Below are 22,296 nucleotides of genomic sequence, written 5' to 3' on the forward strand. Positions count from 1 at the left end.
GCAGTCTTTCTTGATATGGAGAAGGCCTTTGACTCGGTAGAATGGCCGTTCATGCGACAGGTCCTGACACGAATGGGGTTGTGCCCGGTCTTCTTGCAGCTGATTGGGGTGCTATATAGTGGACCCACTGCGAGACTACGGCTGGGAGACCGAGTTACGGATGCGATGCCTATCTCGAGAGGGACGAGACAGGGCTGCCCCCTGTCGCCTATCTTGTATGCACTGGTGGCGGAGCCGTTGGCGTGCGCCCTACGGGAATATCACGGCCTGAAGGGAATTAATTTCCCTACTTATAAGATAGTGGTCTCCACATACGCGGTTGATACCCTGCTATACGTCAGGGACCCGGAAAATAACTTGGCCCCCGTGCTGCGGGAGGTGGTTCATTTTGGGGCACTCTCCGGTCTGAAAGTGAACTGGACCAAATCCATTGCTTTCCCGCTGACCCCGGTCACTACCCCCTTCGAGATGGAGTATCCGCTGCAGTGGTCGGACGACGCGGTCCGATACCTGGGGATACAACTGCACATGGATTCTGAGGTAGTGCTGTCTGAGAATTATGGCAGGGCTATCAGCAAACTTGAAGATGATGTGGAGACTTGGATTAAGCTGCCCCTCTCGCTGCTGGGAAGAATATCCATCATGAAGATGGTGGTGCTCCCTAGGTTTCTATTCTTGTTCGTTAACATCCCCATGGTGCTGTCGCGCGCCTTCTTTGCTAGGCTGACGGGGTCCTTGTTGCGGCTGGCGTGGGCTGGTAAGCAGGCTCGAGTCCGCTGGCGGGTCTTGACGTTGCCTTACCACCTGGGCGGCCTGGGAGCGCCGGATCTTGAACTGTATTATCGGGTGGCGTAGGGGGCTCAGGCGCATAGCTGGATACATGGGGACGGGGCTGTCCCATACCTCAAATTGGAGACTTTGTTCGCGGCCCCGCTCCCGCTCCCCGCTGTTATTTTCAAGCCGCCAGACCGCCGAACGGGGTTTCTAGACTCTTTGAACTCAACTCGTCATGCTTGGAATAATATCTTACAGCAAACGTTAGGGGCGCTGCTATATTCACCGGCGATGCCACTTGAATGGGCGATTTGGCTGTCCCCCTGCAGGGAAGAGGGGGTGGTACGATCCCTGCGTGCGCTGGGTATACACACCATGGGGGACATGTTCGTAGACGGCGTAGTTAAGACGTGGGAAGAGGTGGCTACCTCGGCAGACGGCGTCACGCAGTTGCAACGCTTCCAATTCCACAGAGTTAGACACGCTTGGCGGCAGCTGCTGGGGGACGACATGGCTGAACCACCAGAGGTTCCGGAGTTGTCCTTTATTATTAAGACCAAAAGTCCCCATAGGTTAATCTCTAAGTTATATCGCACGGCGCTGTCGCAAAGATCGCAGGAGTACACTAAGGCCCGACTGGCCTGGCAGAGAGACCTCGAAATAGCAATCGACGACGCCATGTGGGCATACTGCTGTACGGGGATTCGACGCATCTCCTTGCACGGCAGACACAGGCTGGTCCATTTCAAGTTTATAAACAGGGTTTATTATACTCCGGAGCGACTGCATCGTTATGGCCTGCGAGACGAGTTGGCATGTGAAAGATGCAAGCACCCAATGGCAGACTTTATACACCTTGCGTGGCACTGCCCGGGTATACGTAGCTTTTGGGAGGCGATCTATCAGCAGATAGCTGGAGTGGCAGAAGTGGAGCTGGCTCCGGATCCGGCGGTGGCCCTGTTGGGGCACTCCAGGGTGGTGCCCAGGGCGGCGCGACGGTTGGTAGATATGGGTATGCTCATTGCGAAACGAAGAGTTGCGCTATGTTGGATGCGAGGTCCCTTGCCCACAGTGGCGCAGTGGAAACGAGATGTACTTTACTGTTGCACACAGACGGAAAGGTTTAGTGAGCTGCTCCCGCCGTGCAGTCGGCCCAAAAACTTTTGGGGGCTATATGCCGATTATATTTGAAGGGGAGACATGGATGCAGAGAATGAGACGGAGAGGACCAGCTTGGAGGGCAATGAGAGAGGGGATTCTGGAGAGAGCGTTGGTGGGGTGGAGATATAAATTCCGTACAGGAGCGCCCTGGTCAGTGGCAATGAAGGACATCAGTGACGCTTCACGATTTCGGGACGCGGGTGGGTACTGAGTGCAATACTATTTACAAGGTGGCAGCTGGCAGGTAACCTCAACTGTTTGGAATGGGTGGGTGAGGAGGGGGGCCTGTTTTAGTTCGGGGGCGGGGATAGGGGGTACTATAGTTTATTGCCAAGGGTACGAAATAGAAGGGAACAATAGGCGGGGGGAAAATACTCAGAACTATGCCCATGTAAGGGGGTAACTCTAAAGACAATGACATACTGGGCCAGCGACTCGGAAGGCAGCAGGAGCTGTACCGGCTGCACATGGTGATGCCCGGCCTCCGGAATGTGGGATAACCTGTGCTGTTTGGTTAATATTTGCAACATGGTAGCCGGCCTCCGGGTTGTAGGCGCAGAGCTATGTATATCGACATGCCTTTTCCTTTCAATAAAAAAAAAAATATATATATATATATATATATATATATATATGGAAAGGTGTAGAAACCTAACCTTACGATAAGGATAAGATAAGGAAAGGCGTGGAGTAGAAACATGATGGAAGGAGTGCGTGGAAATCAAGGAAAAAAAGAATGACGGGGAGAAACTGACCGCGAGAGAGAAACAGGTGGGAGTGACAGAAGAGTCACAGAGGCAAATATGAGGCTAAGTAGAAGAAACGTCTGAGAGTGGAAAACGCGAGGGGTTATAGATGAGAAATAAAGACGGGGAGCGAGAAGTACGTAAAGAACGAAACGGGTTTACATTAGAACAAGAGGCCGTGCGGCCGCGAAAGTGAAAGTGATCGCGATCAAACATCAAAATGGCCGCGAAAGTGAAAGTAATCATTTCGCGGCAACTTTGATGTTCTCAGTGGCCGCGCGGCTCACTGAGAACATCAAAGCGGCCGCGAAATGATCACGCAGGCTGCCAAATGGTGCGCGCGCCCGGCGCACATGCACTGTAGTTGGCGGCCTGAAAGCACTGGTTTGCACTTCCAAATCCCCCTTTTACAAAAGCTCTCGCGAGAGTAGCGCTAAAGCGCTGGCTCAGGCGAGACCTAAAAAGTAACGTGAATAACGGACCAGTGGAGGAAGGAGGAGGTGGGTGGAAGCCCATCAATCAGTTAGTCAATTGGTACCTGTTAGAAATGAGGGTCTCTAGTTGGCAGAGGTAGGTACCTTTGTCAAAATAGGGACCCTTTCTTCTAGTCAGGGAACGGGGATACATACTCTAGATAACCTCTGCTCACCCCCTTGGTAGCTTGGCATGAGCAGACAGGCTTATCCCAAAGGCAATGTGTAAAGTATTTGTACTTAAAACACACAGTAATACAGTGATAACACCACAAATGGACACCACACCAGTTAAAAAAAATAAAGTATCTTTATCTAAACTTAACAAGACCAAAATGACAAAAATCCAACATATAATTATTAAGAAAAATTACTTTCAAAAGGCTTTTGCAACTAAGTCCATAGAAAACTATGGATGCTTGATTTCTTGCAAAGTACCTGTTGTTGCGACAACATTCACCAAGCCAAACAGCTGCAGCGATGGGAAGCGTCGAAAAACAAAGAGAGGAGTTGATTACTGAGACCTTTGTGGATGCGATGCAAAAGTTCCGCTGGGCACAGGGCAGCGGTGCGTCTGGTCCGTTCTGTAGAGGGAAGCGATGCTTCGATTCTGAGACGACTCCGATCCGCGGGTAATGTGTTAGGGAAAACTTGCTGCACAGGGACGATGCGTGGAAATCCGGGATGCGTCCGCGAACGATGCTGCGGCGTGGAGTGGCGCTGTGCAATTTCTTCAGCCGCGATATATCAATGCGTCAATTCTTGCAGCTGTTACCGGCGCTGCGTCTGTTTCAGCAGCGGCGCGGTGATGCATGAAGATTCTTCTCGCACCACGGTGTGGCACCAAAAAACTGTCGCAAGAAGAGCGATGCATCGGTTTTCTTGTTGTTGCGTTGCTTTATAGCTCCTAACAGCGGAAACAACCTCCAGAGGCCCCACACAGTCACAGGCACTCCTGGCAGGTCTGAACTCCCAGCAAGGAAGTTCAGGGGAGCTGGGGGTGGAGTCTTTGTGTTTCTGAGACTTCAAAACAGGAGACAAGCTCTACTCAAGCCCTTGGAGACTTTCCTCAAGAAGGGGACACAGCACACAGCAAAGTCCTTCTCCTTTCCTTGCCAGAAACAGCAACTGCAGGCCAAACCCAGACACACAGTAAGGGCAGTACTTCTCCTCAGTTTATCCAGCTCATCTCCTTGGCAAAGGTTCCTCTTGATTCCAGAAGTTATCTAAAGTTCAGGGGTTTTAGGTCTAACACTTATACCCCAAAATGCCTTTGTTCTCTTTGTGCCCAGTCCAAACCAGTTCTGTCCTCTCTGATGCAGCTTCCTGGCAGGAGGTGGAGACAGCATTGTGGGAAGCAGACCAGGCCCATTCAGGTGAAAGGAAATCTCCTCCCCTTACTCTAAATGCAGGCCAGGTCTATTCAGCCCAGCCCTGACTCATCAGGCTCTCTGGAGCCACAGCTCCTTCCCAGCCCCTGGCACTCCAAACCCAGACAGTAAATACACATCCTAGCAGAGACACACTGGATGGTTAGGCAAGAAAGTACCTACTTTCTAAAAGTGGAATTTTCAAACACAGAATGTTAAAATCAACCTCACTAAAAGATGCATTGTTACATTCTGAGTTCAGGCATACTAAACTTTCATCTCCTATCTTGTTCCCAGGGACAGTTATGTTTATAGGATGTTATAAACAAACTCCCCATTCTGTAATATGGGATTAGGTAGCCTTGCAATAATGAAAAACAAAATTTGCAGTAATTCACTATTAGGGCATGTCACACACATCAGTGCATGTCCTACCTTTCACATACACTGCACCCTGCCCACAGGGGCACCTTGGGCTTACCTTAGGGGTGACTGACATGTAAGAAAAGGGAAGGTTAGGGCCTGCCAAGTGGGTGCACTTGCCAAGTCTACATGGCAGTTAACAACTGCGCGCAGACACTGCAATGGCAGGTCTGAGTTACTGTTTCAGAACTACTCATGTGGGTGGCACAATCAGTGCTGCAGGCCCACTAGTAGTATTTGATTTACCAGCCCTGGCACACTCAGTGCACTTTACTAGGGACTGAGTAAATCAAATATGCCAATCAGGGAGAACCAATCATAATAACATTTTACACAGAGAGCACTTGCACTTTGACCCTGATCAGCAGTGGCAAAGTGCTCAAAGCATCTAAGCCAGCAAAACTAAATCCAGCACAGCATCAAAAATACAGGAGGTAGAGGCCAAAAGTCAGGGGACCCATGCCAAAGATGCCAAGTCTAACAGTACCAGAGTATTCATAGCTACCAAGATTTCAGATTGCCATGTGTGACATTTTAATAATTCCATTGCAATTATGAGTGACATTTTAACGTCTATGAGCAACACTTTGTTATGAGCAAAAATCAAGCATTGAAGATGAGGGAAACATATAGGGGCTCGGCAGTCAGCTAGGAATGAAGCACATTTTTGCAGCCATAGCAAGTTACCAACATCAGGCTCACTTACTTCAGTTCACACATCATGCAAACATTCTGGCAGGAGACGTTCCAAATAATAAATACCTCTAAGGCCAACCGAGACCCTGTGATACTCCCAGTGTTTCCAAGGTTACTGCCTGGAACACCAACTTAATTGATGGATCACTTATTCGATTTCTAAGGGAGAGGTCTAGTTGGAGCTAGGCTACTACACCTTTGGAGTGGAATTATCATACAATATACCTTTTACTTCATTAGAAGGACATATGCCCTTTGAGCCCTGACGAAGTTCCCATCTTGAGAACGAAACGCGTTGGCTGACCTTAAAATCACCAATTTCAAGAGAACTAACTGATTGCAAATAAAGACTTAATTGAAAATTAAACATTGACTTTCTGGACTTCATCACTTGGCGCACGCCCAAACCTCTCCACATCATGCAAACATTGCACATCAGGCCCAACCTTTTTCCTGCAATGGTTTCTCAGACAGATCGATTTGCTAATGGCAATCAGTAAATGTGCCATTTAAATTGTCGTAAAAGTCATAACTTTCTAACAGAAATAAGAAAGTGGAAATATTTGCAATTCTTGCCAAACCTGCAAAAAGACTCTGAAAAATCTCTTTACAACTTTGTGCATGCCTGTATAGATTAGTATCACACATCGCAGCCTGGCACGTTCCTGCTTGAGACAGGGCAGCAGGCAGCTGAAGATGATCATCATCAGGGCTTTAAGTGGGCCGGGTCTGTCCGGGTCTGAGCACCGGCAGTTTTTTTTGGGGGCCCTCGAAACGGGTCTCTATCGGGCTCTATTTTCGTGGCTACTAAAGGTAGTCCGTTCTTTATTTTTATTTTTTTCGGACCCGTTTTGAGGGCCCAAAAAAAAACTGCCGGTGCTCAGACTCTGCCCACTGTTGCTGCACTGTTAGGCAGTGCTTTAAATGGAAAAAGAGAAGTGCCGGTACTCACCAAATTGATAGGGGTGAGCCTGGGAGGTGCGTGTCTGGGGGCGTGGCTTCAAGGCAGCCTTGTACACTATCAGCATTTTCTTCTTCACTGTTCAAAGTGCCTTTGGCCAAGTTCTGCCCATAGCTGCAGGGTGTAATTAGCGTTTGTTGTAACTATATATAGCGTGAACTTAGCCCGAGGGCATTAACATGAGAAGCAGAAGTTTTACGCGAAAGCAGACTTTTTTTTTTTTTCAAGGCACTCTGACAGACAACGGATCTGCAAACTTTCCCTATAACTCACAGCGCGACAGTTCCAATGTCGAGACCTCTAGCTTAGAAAAACACAGGTGTCTTCCTGTCCTGTTGCGCTGTCAGGGTGTGAGCAGGGCCGGCCTGTTTTAACACCTCATTGTCCCTTTCTTCGCGCTCCTTTCACCGTCTCACCCCTGCTGATACACACACCAACAGACCCATCACCGTGAGGCAGCTAAACTATCGGTGATTTAGGTGAGCTGGGGAGGTCCCGAGGCATTTGGGTTCAGGCCAGGGGGCAGTCACTGCTTAGCTCAACTCAAAAAGGACCCCCTGCTGCCGCATTTCAGTCTCTATTAGCAAGGGCGCCAAATTTCTCTCCGCCTAAGGCGCTATCTTATCAAATGCCGGCTCGGAGTGTAGGGCTGCAGCCGCAACCTAGCGCCGGAATCCACTCGACATTAACTGTCAAGCACCCATAACCTAGAGACTGACCACAGCATGCCACTAGGAGTACCGGTACTCTCTTAACACAAGGAGAAGTCCCGGTACTCAATGGGAGAACACGGAGAAGTGCCGGTACTCATGATTTTCTTAAGCACACAGTGCTAGTTATTTTGATTTAGACCACGCCCCTACTCGGATAGGCCACGCCCCTTCAAGACATTAACCACGCCCCTTTTAGAGCACCCCCAGTTTTTTTTTCCCACTTAAAGCACTGATCATCATGACCGTGCTATTAATTTAAAAGAAAATGTTATTAAGAAGAGAGATATCACCAGAAGCTCACTTACTTAGCAAGGCTGGCTAGTAATGTAAGGAACAGGCAGCCTCAAGGCCGCAGTCACTCCCGCGGCAAACATTGCGGCCGGGTATGCTTCTGAATCTCAGCACAGAAGTGCAGCCTGCAACTTGCTTATCATGAACTGAAGCGTGCCGCCAGCGTCAGCAGTATAAAGTCCCCCCTAGGCTATTTCAGTGCGTTAGTCATACGGGTTCACAAATGTATCAACACCGCGTGGTGCTGTTCTACATTCTACACTGTACCAGAGAAGCAGCTATAGCTGAGGACTCTGAGCCAGCCCCAAAGCATACTGGGAGTTGCTGACTTTGAAACCGGGTAATCAAGTTTGATTCGCGGCACCGGCTCAACATACTTTGTGATTTTGAGCAAATCATGTAATCTCTCCATACTGACCTGGGACACCAGCAGGAAATTAAAACACAATTGTGAGATCTGCTGCTACTACCATCATTCGGAGTTTGCCATGAGCCCCCGGGGGAGGATGGTCTTAGTGGGAGCATACTGTCCCAGGCATTGCGCGGCAGCTTCGCTATCTCCTGATTAAAGTAATGCATCAGAGAGCTTATTTATCTTTTAATGTTCTTTTGCAAGAGCCAGCCCTACATGCGGCAGGTCTCTGGCTCTCAAGGGAATAACTTCAAATGCAGATGCGCTCTCAACCACAGTGAAGTTATTTAGTGGCTGAAGTGGGCTGACCCATTGCCCCATGCTGTATGCTGAAGTGGGTGGCAGAAAAAAGTAAATTAAGCAACAACAGACCACTGGACAAAGAGGACTCAATGAAAGCTCCCATAAGTATATTCTACATAATTTTAATAAAATCCAAAGGTCTTGGCTGACTCCAGCCCTATCAATGTGGAACGTGTAAAAGATGAATGTGTATTGCTCTGCATTACTCCTGATGAACCCATAGGAGGCAGTGCTGTTCAGGAGTGGGATAGCACCCAGGTATTGCTTGGTACCAAGAGGACTTCCTGGGCCGGCCTGAATTTTAAGAGTTGTTGCCTTTGCTGACTCTTTACATGCTATTGAAGCAGCTGACAATTACTGAAGAGGAAAAATACAAAGCCATACTCGGTAACACTTAAGTCAGAAATATGTGTTTCTTCATTTAATTGCTATTAGGTGGTGTCAGACCATAGGTATACAGCGCCGGGACGCCCCTTTGCTGGGGCAGCTGTGCGCTTTACAAGTATACAACATTAACATTGACATTAACATTAACTAGGCACATATGTGTTATTTGAGTGGCTAATGCATGTTGTTGCTTGTAGCGTTCAGATGGTTTCAATCTGACTTTGAGGCTGCAAGGTCGAGAAACCTTTGAATTTATAAAACAATAAAAAAAATACATACTCGTCATTTCCAAAGTGGGTGACCACGAAGTCCACTGGTGTGCCAGAGATGTTGACGGTCATGGAGATGGCTGGGGCTATCTCACCCTCTGGCGATGGAAGGAGGTGATGAACCGATTCCAAGATTGGATACCTGGACAGGACCAGTAATCTGTGTGAACAGAAAAGGGAGCAGCTGTATTATCGTGTGTCCCCTGTGCCATGAAGCCCACAATGCATTGGCGCTTTTTATGACCGTCACTCCTTAACTCCCTCCAGTGAGCTTCTTATAGGGCTCTGCAGACTCAGCGATGCCAATGAGAGACGAGAACAGCAATCCAAATTCCCCCAAGCACTCAATTCAAATTAATTTTACATTATAACCATGCAAAGTTCTCATATTCATAATTTGTCCCTTATAAAATATAGCCTCTTGCAAAAATGATTTCATAGAATAAAAGTAAGGGTATCCAATTATGATTTATACATAGCTAATTTTTGGAAAACATGTCTTTATTGGAACTTGTGATTAAAAAAGAGCAGGCACTTGGGCACAACCCCTTTTAATGCCTGACAAACTCATCAATTACTGGTATGCATGTGTGTAAGGTGTGAATTAGTGCTACGAAGTGGACACAAGCACTATTACAAGCTAGGGGTAGTCACAGATGTGATGACATGGTGATACTAGGGTGGTAGATTAGTGCGGTGGGCATAAGGCTACCTAATCTTACTTTACACAATCTCCACATCTGTATAAACACCACAATAATATATCACAGCACAGCACACCACAGCACAACACAGCACAACACAGTGAGTGTGGGTCTTGGTTGTATTTGTGCATTTCATTACCTGGGCCTTTTTGCAGGGCGCTATCCAGTGGCCTTGTGTCCGGATCATAACTGGCAATAACAACATCTGTTTAACATCGAATCATTCTTATTATTTTTTAAGTTTCACTCCTGGCTTTAATTGCATTTTTTAATTGGTTGTGTTTTACAACGCCATGTTGGTTGTGTTTTATAGCATCATGAACATGTCCGATTAGGAACATTTCAAAACATGATCTCCCTGACACACATTAAACATAAATGTTCACATTTGGTGCTGAAAAATATTGAAGCTACATTATAACCTCCAATTGTGCACAGCGATTATCGCTATTATTCCAAATATATCCATTCACAATGAATCACCGTTGACATATTTACACATTGGATAGATATTATGTAGTACACTGTGCATTCATTCTAATTGTGTATTTCTCCATTCTTTTTTACCTTTTTTTAAACTTTACTTTGTTTGTAGACATTATAGCAACTTAACACTGACATTTAAAACAATGTAGTCTGAGCTGATCAACCTGCATGTTTAATATTGCAAAATGTACATTCAAATTTTAATAAAACTACTTGATATTAACACAAATTATGTCCTGCCCTCTTATCTCCACCATGGCGCACCTTTTCTGTATTATTTTAGAGTCCTTGTTGTGGTTACTGTTATTGTAGACTGCTTTGTCTGCCATTTCTGCTCCTGTATCTCATCGGATTACTTGTTTGCTTGCCTCGCGGACTCCTTTTTAGGTCTTGCTCGAGACAGCACATGCTGTCTCTTGCAAGACATTTTGTTAGCTTACATTGGGCTTAGAGTCCAGCCATTGCTTACCATTGGCTTCCTTCTCACTCTCATTTCCATGTTTTTATTAGGTCAGTGCACACCAGCTTCACTTCCTCTTTGTGTGTTTGTCCCTCTCCTGAAGCATAGCCAAAGTACTTGGCTCCTTCCACTGCTAGCACTTTCAGACCTACTTTTTTCTTTTAGTTGAAACATTCCAGATAGGTGCATGTGTTTGCAAGCCGTCTCCTTCATGTGCTGCAACCCTCGTCCCTCTCCACGTTGCTGCTTGTCTCTTCCTACCCTCCTGTCCCTCTCTGTGCTGCTGATAGGCCCCTCCCACCCTCCTTTCCCTCTCTGTGTTGTCACTTGTCCCCTCCCGTCCTTTCCGTGTTGTTGCTTGCTCCCACCTAGCCTTCCACCTCTCTCCGTGCCATTGCTTGCTCCCATTCTACCCCTCTCTCCTGTTGCTTGCCCATTCCCGTCCTGTTCCACCCCATTGCTTGCCCCATCCCATACTGTCCCGTGTTGCTGCTTGCCCTCTCCTGCCCCATCCCACATTGCTGCCTTCCCCCTCCCAACCTCCCATGTTGTTGCCTGCCCGATCCCGCATTGTTGCACTAGTGTCATCATAAGTGCTTTTTTTTCCTGCTGGTGGAAGGGAGGGGTGGGAGGCATCTACACTCTCCTTATTACATCCCCCCTTCATGCAAGAGGCCTCCCTCCCCACCTTCCCAACAGCAGTTGAAAAAAAAGCTCTATGACGTGGGCCAGCCCTTTTTGATACTTTCAGACATTGAGAACGGCAATAGCTTGCATAGACAAGACCTATTGGCTCTGCCAATGTTTATTTCCATCAGTTTCTATATTTTCTACCTCTCCCTTTGGCTAATGTATGCTGCATCCCTTCTTTCCTGCTGTGTCTCGACTTTTATGTGTCAGCTGAGCAGACAGCAGGTCTTAATCATAGATTTCCAGTCTCCTTCTCTGTCTGTTTTTTCAGATTTCTGTGTCTGTTCTTCATTCCCTCAGAATATCCACATATCATCTGAGCTGGCACCAAAATCTTGTTTCTTTCAGAGGGGATTCCTGTTCATTTTCCCATGCCATTATTTTCTAGATCATGACTTTGCGCTTTTGATTTCTCAGCTCACAATCCTAATATCTAAATTTTCTATATCCCCTCCTGGTTTCTTTGTTGATTTTTGTCTCATGTGTTTGAAAGGTTTGGTGAACGGCCGTCAAAACCTATGGAGACTGTCCAACAAACCTTTTGTACATTGAAAAGAACCGTAGTGATGGAGACTCCTGGAGATAGATGATCGCTGAGCAGGCGGCCTGTAAGTTCGATGAACGGTAGTCCATCAGGATGCAGAAGGTAATGTCTTCTGCCCCCCTCAGGGACGGAGTACCATCCATCAAATTGGCAAATAAGGTCCTAGTATTCTTTCCCAAGTAGACAGAACATCCCTCATCTTCTTTAAGAATTGCCCTTCTGCTGAAACTACCTGGGCTGACAAGTAAACTTGCTAGGCTTTTTTCACTCTTTGTGTTTTTTGCCTAAAGCCATCTTCAAACACCTGTAGTGTCTCCAGTACCTGTTACCACAGTTCTCCAAATATTCCAGTGTAGTCTCGTATTTACCTTGTTCTGCTCCTAATATTTCCCCCATGACTCTGCCTGACCTTCTAGTTAGTCCTGGATGTGTTATTTAGTTGTTTTATGTGTTAACGTTCCTCATGTGGAATGGATTTCATTTTTGCATTTACACTGTAATTCCACATTCCAAAATGAGTGATACTTGCATATCTGTAATTCAGGATGCTAAAAAACGGATGCAGGTTCACCACACTAGCTGTAATGGAGCCCATAGTGGGGTTCAAATAGCAAGATATTTAATCTGGTTTCCTCGATGAAAACATATTTCCTCCTCGCCTTTTAAACTCTGTTTAGCTCATAACAAGCTTAGTTATGACAGCAGAGAGCATTCATTGTTTGAACAGGTAGCCTGCCATAACCTAGCATGCAATGTCCCTCTTTCAACACTAGATACAAAAAAGTGCATAACCCTCCAGGATACCCGACAGCCATATGGAGGCCCTTTTAAATGAGCATAATGAGATCATGACATTAAATACTTCATCATGTACATGCATCATATCAATGCCAGGTCATATATGTTTACTGATGCAGTATATTGCAGAGCTCGTGGACCTTTCGAAGGGTCCCTGATGGTTCAGGTGGAGTTTTATCCGGAGCTGGTTTTAAAACATGCAGTAGTTCAAAAAAGCACAATGTATCCTAAACCGACACATAATAAACTTTAAATTATACATCAGAAGAGGCATTAGGTAAGTAGTCCCAGCTCACCCCCAAGTGTGATCCCTTGTGCTTGGGCCAAAATCTGAGTAGTAGCCCAGCCTTTCTGCCAGCCACATGGTCAGGTCATTATTTCCCATGTAAGGTTTCGATGCATCACTCTCCAGAATGGTAATAAAGTCAGCCCCTGTTGAAAGAAGTAATTATTTATTAAATATGCGATGCAGGCAGCATTGTGGATGCTAAGTGAACCTTTAAATATAACAATTCCACCTTCACCTGTTAGCACGTTAGACTGTCTAAGCAGTAGCATAGTTAACAATGGCGCTAAAGGTGTAGTGGCACTGGGGTGCAATATAAAAAAAATGGTACCTTGCCGCTGGGTCCCGCATCTCTGCTCCTGCTCTCCTCGTCTTGGAACAGGAAGCACAGCTGGCGTTGTGATTTGTAAGCACCGAGGCTCCCCCGACCAATCACATTGCTGTGTTGTGATTAATCTGAGTGCTGTGAGACGGCGCTCAGCCAGGGGCTGGAGGGGTGGGCATGCTCTCCAAGCAGGCTGTAATGTAGCCTGCATGGAGAACGGGGGAAAGTGCGCATAACTGGTTTGGGTGGCCCGGGAGGGCCGACCAAACATTCATTGCGCACTTGAGTAGGCAAACCCCTCTTCCCTTGCCCTGCTCCCAGAGCAGAGCAGCACAGTGGTGGCTCCACCGCTATGGCACAGGAGCATCGCCCCACTTCTTTTAAGCAGTGCAAAGTATGAAAGATAAAATGATACTAACTTTGAGTTGCTGCTTTGCGACAGGTGGGTGGGCGGGGCTGCTCTGGCAAGGCAACGGGGGGATGGTTTGCCCACTTCTAAGTGAACAATGAGTGTTTGGCCGGCCCTCTCGGGCCGCCCAAACCAGCCATTCGCTCTTTCCGTGTTCTCCATGCAGTCTGCATTACAGCCTGCATGGAGAACTTGCCCACTCCTCCAGCCCCTGGCTAGGCACCGTGCCACGGTGCTCAGACCAATCACAATGCTACATTGCAGCGTTGCGATTGGTCAGTGAGGCCTGGCTGTGTTTCCTGTTCCACAACGAGAGCAGGAGCAGAGACGTGGGACCCTAAGGAAAGGTATGTTTATTTTTTTTATATTGCGCACCCCACCACCTCCCTCTGCTGCTACTCTCCCGTGTGACACACCCTGCGACAACCCCTTCCTGGTCCTGCCACCCGCAAGCCATGCTGGCCGCCACTGGAGTAGCTCCGCCCACCTGCCCGCCCGCAAAGCAGTACGAGACATAAAATGATAATAACTCAAAGTTATCATTTTATGTTTCGTACTTTGCACTGCTTAAAAGCAGTGAGGCGACGCTCCTCCGCGGAGGAGCTGCCACTGTTTCTGGGTTGCTGTAGTTACCATCTTTGTGAAAGAAAAGTTCTCGTTCCCCTACTCTCAGCATCCCACTGACAAGATTAGACGCCCTCTACCTGACCTTTACCATTCTGTTGGGTTCTCCAGTTGTATCTGGTAGCTGGAGGGCTTGACAGAGTGTTTCCTATTTCCTTCCTGGGTAAGCCACAGTTCTGTGCACAGGCTTTTGAGTAATTTACATACGATTGTTTGGATAAACAATTAATCTGTAGTTTAGTTATCCTTTAGCAGTCCAAAATTTTCTAAAGAGAACCATAGAAGACCGTGATGTTAGTGAATCACATGCCAGAACATCGCCTGTGCCTCCTCTCTCCCCTTCCAGATTTCCCCTTGATAGTATAATCCTTCGTTTCACATATATTGCAAGATGGGAGGTGGCTCTCGTGGCGGAGAGAGTGCAGATCCTAAGACACCACAACCCCTTTCGAGCTCTCAAGACCAATTACAGCTGCTTTAAGCAAACTCAAGGAAAGGGCCGAGGACAATTTTCCATGCTTGAATTAGAATTACCTAGCACTGTAGATCACAAACCAAATCCTTTATAAAGCAGATTTATTTGGAGGATCCCTCCCCTCGTTTTCACACAGTGACTGAGTTGTAATTGAACTCCTAAATGCATCACTTGACAGCACTCTGTTGCATCCTGCTCCTGTGACAGATGCTCTTGGAAGTGCACAGTTTCACCGCTAGGCCAAGACAGTGTCTTAGGTGAACCAATAACCCTCTATTAGATTATTTAACATTAACTAAGGTGGAATGCATGATACAAAACGTGCCAAAACCAAAAGAAGCAATGTAAATTAGAACTGTTCCTCTAGGTAAGGGCTGATAGCGCCCTGACCTCCGCAACCTTTGGCACCTCTGTATTTACATTAATCTGCAAACTCATCCCTTTATCCTACTTCCCTCAGCTTCTTCTGCATGTCCCCTTTACTAACTTGTTTCATCTCATTGCATTGTAAGACAGCTGAATGGCCCTGTTACACTGCTTTTCTGCAGCGCCGAGATACCCCATTGGGGTGATTCATGCATACGTGATATCAGATTAAACTGGCACAGGGATGGTCCTGTGCCCCTCTTCACATAAGCAGGTCAACGGGACAACACTTGAGGAGAAGCACAGGCGGGGGTGGGAGGCCGCTCCTTCGAGCTCCTGCAATCATGACGTGGCTGCTGTGGAAAACGTCCCTGGTGCTCACTCACACCTCCCAGGGTGTAAATGATTTTCTTTTTAGGCTTTAGATTTCGGACCTTGGGCTGGCAGTCTGGTGGCCCGCAATGAACGGATCACATCCCACAGCAAAAACAAACTATCTCCTTCCAATTTTTTCTGTCAGAATATGGCAGGATAACCAGTTCTTTGAACAGCACCATGGAAGCCGGTGTCATCGAGGAGGGCCACGGTTGGGTCAGGGACGGCCAGTATGAGACTCGTCAGGATGACCACATTTAGGCGGCAAACAGCAGCTTCTGAGAGAGGAAACTGGATCGGCGTTGTGTCGTGGGTGGTGGATGCATTTTCCACAGTTCTTGCTTTTGTACTGGGGCTAAGTGAAGAGTGGAGGAGGGTGCAGCACACCAGGGCAGCACACACCAGAGGGGGGCAGCTTCAGCCACAGAAGGTTCCTTTGTGGTTCCACAATAACATACCCTGCTAGCGAATAATTCTGTTGGTTGTGCACTTCCCAAGGGCCTACTCCATGGCATAAGTGACCTCCTATCGCTTAAAACTAAATAGCACAAAAGCAAAATATATCCCCTTCATTTGAAGGACAGATCCATGTATTCAAGATGTCATTATTGTCCAAATACGTTGTTCTTTTAAATTCAATTAAATGCTTCTTGTCTGTCAGGTTGTTCGTCAGGCAATGAATACAATAATTAACAGACCGATGTAATTAATAGATCTAATTAATAGATTTAGATAATGAATAGCATAATTGTGGATTTTGGTATGCAATGGTAAAACAAGGAGTAGCAGTTTTAGGAAATTAATCACGCACCCCTCGATGGGGGCAGGAATCCTTCAGATATTTCACTTGCTATTTAGCCAAAGCTTTGCTTTTCCTTTGTAAGTGAACATTCTTTGACATGATGGGGGTTACATGATATGTTGCCATAAATAAGTTTAGTTTGGACTGACCTCTAACCATAAAACCAAAATCTTGAGCATGCTTCTGCATTCCTGCACCGGTATGGGTAAGTAAGACTGATGAAAACAAAGGAACATAAGGGGCTTTGTTGACATTCTAGATCATGCCATCCGCATGCAGCAGACCTCCACAGTAGCCAATTGGATCCCATGCACCGGCGGCACCTGGAATAGGGCTAAATCCCCACAAAACTGCTGCTCACGGAGATCCCGGGGTTTTAGACTGTGGGCTACATTTAGAGTTTGAAGATTACTGAGAACTCTATAATTTCTAGAGGAAACTTGAAATACAGAGTTTAACCCACCGGAGGGATATTCTTGTGGATTTAGAATCTGTGATTAGGAGAGTTCGCTAGAAGACCTGGTCAAACTGGGGTGCAAGCGCCTCCCTCCCTGGTCGTTCTGCAAGTACAACTGCTAGGTTTATCTGCCACATAAGGGATTAAGTATGAATGACCGGAGGTCAGCCAGAAATATGGACAGCCTGTTGTAAAACACCGACGTGGAGCTCAGACGCACATAATTCAGGCACTGAGCTAACACAATAGGTGATCAAAATCTGATAAGTGCATATGTTGTTACGCACAGGTTTATCTATATGTTGCAGATTTGGTTTTCGAAGTAGGTTCCTGTCAAAGGTTAGTGAAAAGTTGTTCTGAATCCATGATTACATTAAAACCAGTTCTGTCAGCATTAAACATGTACTCGGAGCCATTTAATCAAGATTCCATTACTGTCCACATATGTTGTTCTTTTTAATTCAGTTGCATGCTACTTGTCTGGCAGGGTTAGCAGTGTGCTGAGAAATAGACGGAGGATCAGAAGGAATGGGTGTTGTTAGGATGGTTGTACAACAAGATAGATGTGAGACAGCTGAGCTCAAGGCATTCAAGCATCTTGGAAAGAACTGGCATCTGAGAGAGGGGCGAGGGAGGAGGAACAGTCTCCGGGTCATTTCTTAAGTTGGGGCAGAACACAACACATTTGAAATACAGAGAACAGGCGCAGAAACGGGAGCTATCTAAGCAGGAGAAAATGCACAGCATAGAGGTGCAAGGCAGATCCTAATTCTTTGTTGGGTGAAGGAACTGGAAGGTGCAAAACCAGAGTGTCATGATATGAGTATTGAAACCAGCATGTGTTTGTTGAGGAGGAGAAGGAATAAGAGTGGAAGGTGTGAGAGAGTTTGAGGAATATGAAAGTGGGGTGATGGTGAAAAATATATTGAGAGGGGTGCATTGGTAGTGATTTTGGAGGAATAAAAGATTGCAAAGGGGCAAAGAGATGACTGAGAAACAGATATGCATGTGAGAAAGTAGGTATTATATTGTCAGGTCAGGCATAAGGATATCACCTTTGGGAGGTTCTGAGTTACTGGCAGTGACATAACTTTGCAGAGTGTAGCAGTGGCGTGAAATCTGAGAGGACCAGATTGTAGCCTGTTAGATTTTCAGGGTTTTGGTCTCGCATTTGCAGAGGACAGAACACATTTTAGTCATAAACTTGTCAACGAGAGGGTTCATCCAATGTTAAGGGCAGGCGACTCTTCAAGTGAATCAATGAGAGGGAAGAGACAGCTAACTGGAAAGCATTATTGAAAGAGACATACATAGAATTATACTGGGCGGCCATGTTATTATGAACCTTTTATGTAATAAACCTTTTTGAGGATTACATGGTTATAGTTGGTTGCGTACTTCGAATAAATGTGCCTGCTGCGACAAGGGGGGACTACAAACCCAAGCATCCATGATCAGCCCAAGAGGGTCTGGACTGTTTATTGCCAAAGGAAGATTTAAACGGTATAACCATCCCAACAAGGAGTAAAAAAAGACCACCAACTAAAAGGAAACGTCAGTCTAAAACAGTCTGTAATACAAGGAAGAAAGGGGCAATGTGCCCTGATAATGATGCCTTAGCTCACGTACATCATTAGGCCACCAGCAATATTACCAATGATAGTATTAAAGCCATCTCGGCCCATCTTTTAGAGCAATTTAAAGAGATTATTGAAGCCAGCATAGCTCCTTTGAAGGAAAAGCGTAGTTCTCTGGAGACAATGGTTGTAGATCTGGTTAGACTGCACAAAGCTGATCCTTGGTTGGTAAGCCCTGTGCCAACCACTGACACATCAAATGATGCAGTTATCCAGTCAGGGGTGAAGTAGACTCCATCATGTGGCCCAAAGAAAGCTATACATTTTGCTTCCCGAGGAGGTGATCCCAAAGTTACATTAATGTCTCAAGTTAGGAGAGGCAATTTAATTGGGATTGCAGAAGGTCCATACGTTAAGTCAGAGAAAGAAGGGCCAGGCATTGATTCACATAAAATGAATCATTCGCACCTAAATCTGCCACTGGATTGCTGCCCATATGTAGCTGCATTGACAAACGTACCATTGTTGCCACCATTTGCTGAGGAGTCTTCGCTCCAACTTAAGAACAAGGTCTGCTTCTGGTTAAGCAAGAATTCTGACTGTCATCCTATGGAATACAAGGACTTTTTATTCGTCAGGTTGATAGCATGGACTGGCTCCTCGGATTAGCAGCTATAAGGGGATTGTATCAGCATTAATTGCTGTTATCCAGGGTTAGCCCACCATTTGATCTTTTCTAATAACCAGCAATGTCAGTCAACTAATGGCATTCATTTGATACCACTGGTTTTGTTTTACAAACATCTACAACCCAAGGTCTCAGTGATCCCCATTTAATTCAGTTAAGGAGGTCGGACGGCCACTTTTCATGACCAGTAATATGTTCTCCGCCTTGTCGGGCTTACAGTAGTCTGATTGACAACCACTTATTTTTTAAATCCCCAGTAGGTCGGGAGACTCTACCTCAGAAACTTGTGTCGCAAAATCTGTGCCATTGTATACCCCTATTAGGACAGATTCTTTGTTTCATCTTGTATGCTGGAATGTTGCAGGTTATCAAACCAAGCTCCATGATGAGGATTTGACTGAATATATCTCTAAATCTGATATAGTGATGATGCAGGAAACATGGACTTCTGGTGATATTATCCGCAATGGTTATGTCTATTTCTGTGGTCCTGTTATCAATGTCCCGGGGTGGGCAGCTTGGAGGGAGGCGGTTGGGGGGTATAGTTGACCTTAACTTGCATTACAAAGGTTTATAAGGCTGTTCAAGTTTCATGCAAGCATCACGGGATTTTAATTGTATGGGTTATCCTTCTTAATAAGCGTAATTCTTTGCTTACTCATTTTTACAACACTGTTTGGGAACTAGGCTGCTAGATTATCGTTTTATTTTCGGTTTTGTCCACCCTAAAACCCAGATTAGCAAGTATGTCCAATGATTTCCATGCTATAGTAGGTGGGTTGTTTAACGCCAAAATAGGTATAAATGCCACTCTGCTTGATGCATTTGCAGTGACGGACAATCATTAATTATATGTCCAGGCTGTTGATTACAGGGGGGTTTCATTCTTATAGGCCCTCTTAAATTGTTGTCTGAGTAATACAATTGAGATGGTGGGTAATCTATCTAAGCAACATACACTTTTGTGGGATGGGGTTTAGGTATAGTTATCGATTACATTTTTGTCATAGAGGATTTGAGCCTGCTTGTTTCTGCTGGGGTACAGGGGGTTAAGGGACAAAAGTATAGTGATCACAACTCCATTGGACTGTTTTTTGATATACCTGATTATAGACGTCCTAATAAATCTGCAGGGCCAGCAGACCTGGGCATAAAGGATAAGGGGATTAGGGTTAATTGGCAAAGAGCCAATATTCCATCTGTTCAGATTGTTCTGGTGAGATCCAACTGAGGTTTGATTATGGATAATCTGCTGGTAGATAATCTCTTTCCATCTGAAATTCTGTTGGCCATTGAGAAGCTGAATAGTTCATTGATGGATCTGATCAATGCTGGCCGTAGGCCTATAAGGACTGCCTATCCAGGATGGTATGACAACCATAGAGCGCCTGCGGCTGTAAAACAAGAGGCATGTGATGAATGCTGGGTAGGCGGCGAGGTGGTGATCTCCCATTCTCCCTACCGCTGACCTAATTTTCCCTTGAACGACCTCATGCTCTGAGACTCTGGACCGGCGCCATTGTACCCTTAGGACCCTTAGGTGTAGCTCTTTCTCCATGGTAGTAGAGAGCACATGACCAGGAACCAGGATCACCCATCTTGGGCAGGAGTGCATGGAGTGAGGGGATGTTTCAGAGCTTAAAAGTTTAAAGGTGAAGGAAGGAAGCTTCTGGGAGCCACACTTTAGTCAGGAGGATAATACTGCCACTACATCATACAGCAATATAAAACGAATTATAGAATATTACATATAACCCTGTGAGTTAAGAGATATATTAGAGCTTTTAGGGTGATAATATTGACCTTGATAAGCTGATATACCACAAAAAGGAAATGCGGAAGGGGCTGGTGGAAACTGAATGCCGCAGGCCCAATACTTTGAAGCAGAACATGTGCAGGTTATCTAAGGAAATGTGTAAACTACAGCTTCGCCATTCTAAGTCACTGATCAAGGGCCTGTATGGGAGGGGCCTGTAGAAAAATATCTCAAGGTCACAAAGAGAAAAAGGTGCAGATAGAAAACCCAAGCACTGAAATGGCAAACAGATCTAGCAAAAATACTTTTTGAACTTCACTATAGAGAGAAGGGAATGGGTTTGGAAGCAGGCATCAAACATGATAAGGCGGTACAGGCAAGGATGCTCTTGCAAAGGGGAAAATGTGCTTTGATTCTTTGACATGCCAGTCCCAAACATCACATGAAAGGGGGATGGATTTGTTAGTACTGTACAGACACTTTACTGTGTGTTGTGGAAATTTCAGCCAAGGTTGAGTAGTGACTTCCATTCACCCAGATCAAGTTTTATGCCATTTTCAGGCACTCTAATGGGGGGCATTCTTATACCTTGTTGAAGCAACTTAGTATGTTAAGTATCTTGCATCCTACTTCTTACAAAGGAGTCTCCCTAGGACCTAGAGTCCATAGGAAGTGGGAAACCTAGAGGAGAGTACCAATTTTCCACTTCTTTTCTCTTTGGCCAATTTATTTTGATGAATTCTTCAAAGTTGCATGGTAGTGACTTGTTTTAGGTGGGGGGGGGGGGGGCAAATAAAAAACTATGCATTTAACTTTTCGTAGTTGTGATGCTTGGTCCTGAAAAGGAGACTACATCCATTTTTGGAAGGAGCTGCACCCCAATTTCTATTGTAACCTATTAGTGCTGAAGAGTACGTAAATGGGCCCTGTATCTGTGTTGGTCCTACTCGACTGCAGGCATTCGACAGAGGCCTGAATGACTTCCCAGGGTTAATATGGTCTTTTTGGCACTGAACAAGCTTTTCTGATCATTTCTTTCCATTACTAAAAGAATTGCAACTTCTTACATTCCTAAGTAGATCGAGATGGTCATCTCCCACTTAGCTAGAATCCTGTATCAAAAAAACAATCGAAAATCAGAAAAAGTGGCAAAATAAATAGTTGAATTGAAGTCATAAAAAACAACATTGGCAAAGGAATAATTTTTTTGCTCTCCTGTATAACATTTACTGCATTCACAAAGAACATATACACAAGCAACGCATACAGTCACACACGACACCAACTAGCCCGCAAGTAGCATGCAAACATGGCACGGGTAGAACATATCTGTGTGCTTGCGTATGTGTATGCCTATCTACCGTTAATGTTATTGGTCTGTGTATGCACCATACGAAGTAAAACCTGTTTGCTTTGGTAATGTGAGACAAGAGCAGATGGCACACTATAGTTTTTTACATGATTACATGAAACTTTTCACACTGTGGCGCACCTT

At 45.8% G+C, this 22,296-nt stretch overlaps 1 protein-coding gene across 1 annotated transcript in view; it reads right to left on the reverse strand.

Moving 5' to 3' along the window:
- CWH43 (cell wall biogenesis 43 C-terminal homolog) overlaps positions 1-22,296 on the reverse strand; it is a 546,701-nt gene that overhangs the window by 164,311 nt on the left and 360,094 nt on the right. Inside the window, exons 11-12 of the mRNA XM_085642112.1 lie at positions 12,958-13,093; positions 8,990-9,139 (exon numbers count right to left, since the gene is read on the reverse strand). Of these exons, the coding sequence (XP_085498238.1) occupies positions 8,990-9,139; positions 12,958-13,093 (286 nt within the window). The remainder of the gene's footprint in view (positions 1-8,989; positions 9,140-12,957; positions 13,094-22,296) is intronic.

This window comes from Triturus cristatus, chromosome 2_2 (genome assembly GCF_964204655.1).
Source record: "Triturus cristatus chromosome 2_2, aTriCri1.1, whole genome shotgun sequence".
Lineage (NCBI taxonomy): Eukaryota > Metazoa > Chordata > Amphibia > Caudata > Salamandridae > Triturus > Triturus cristatus.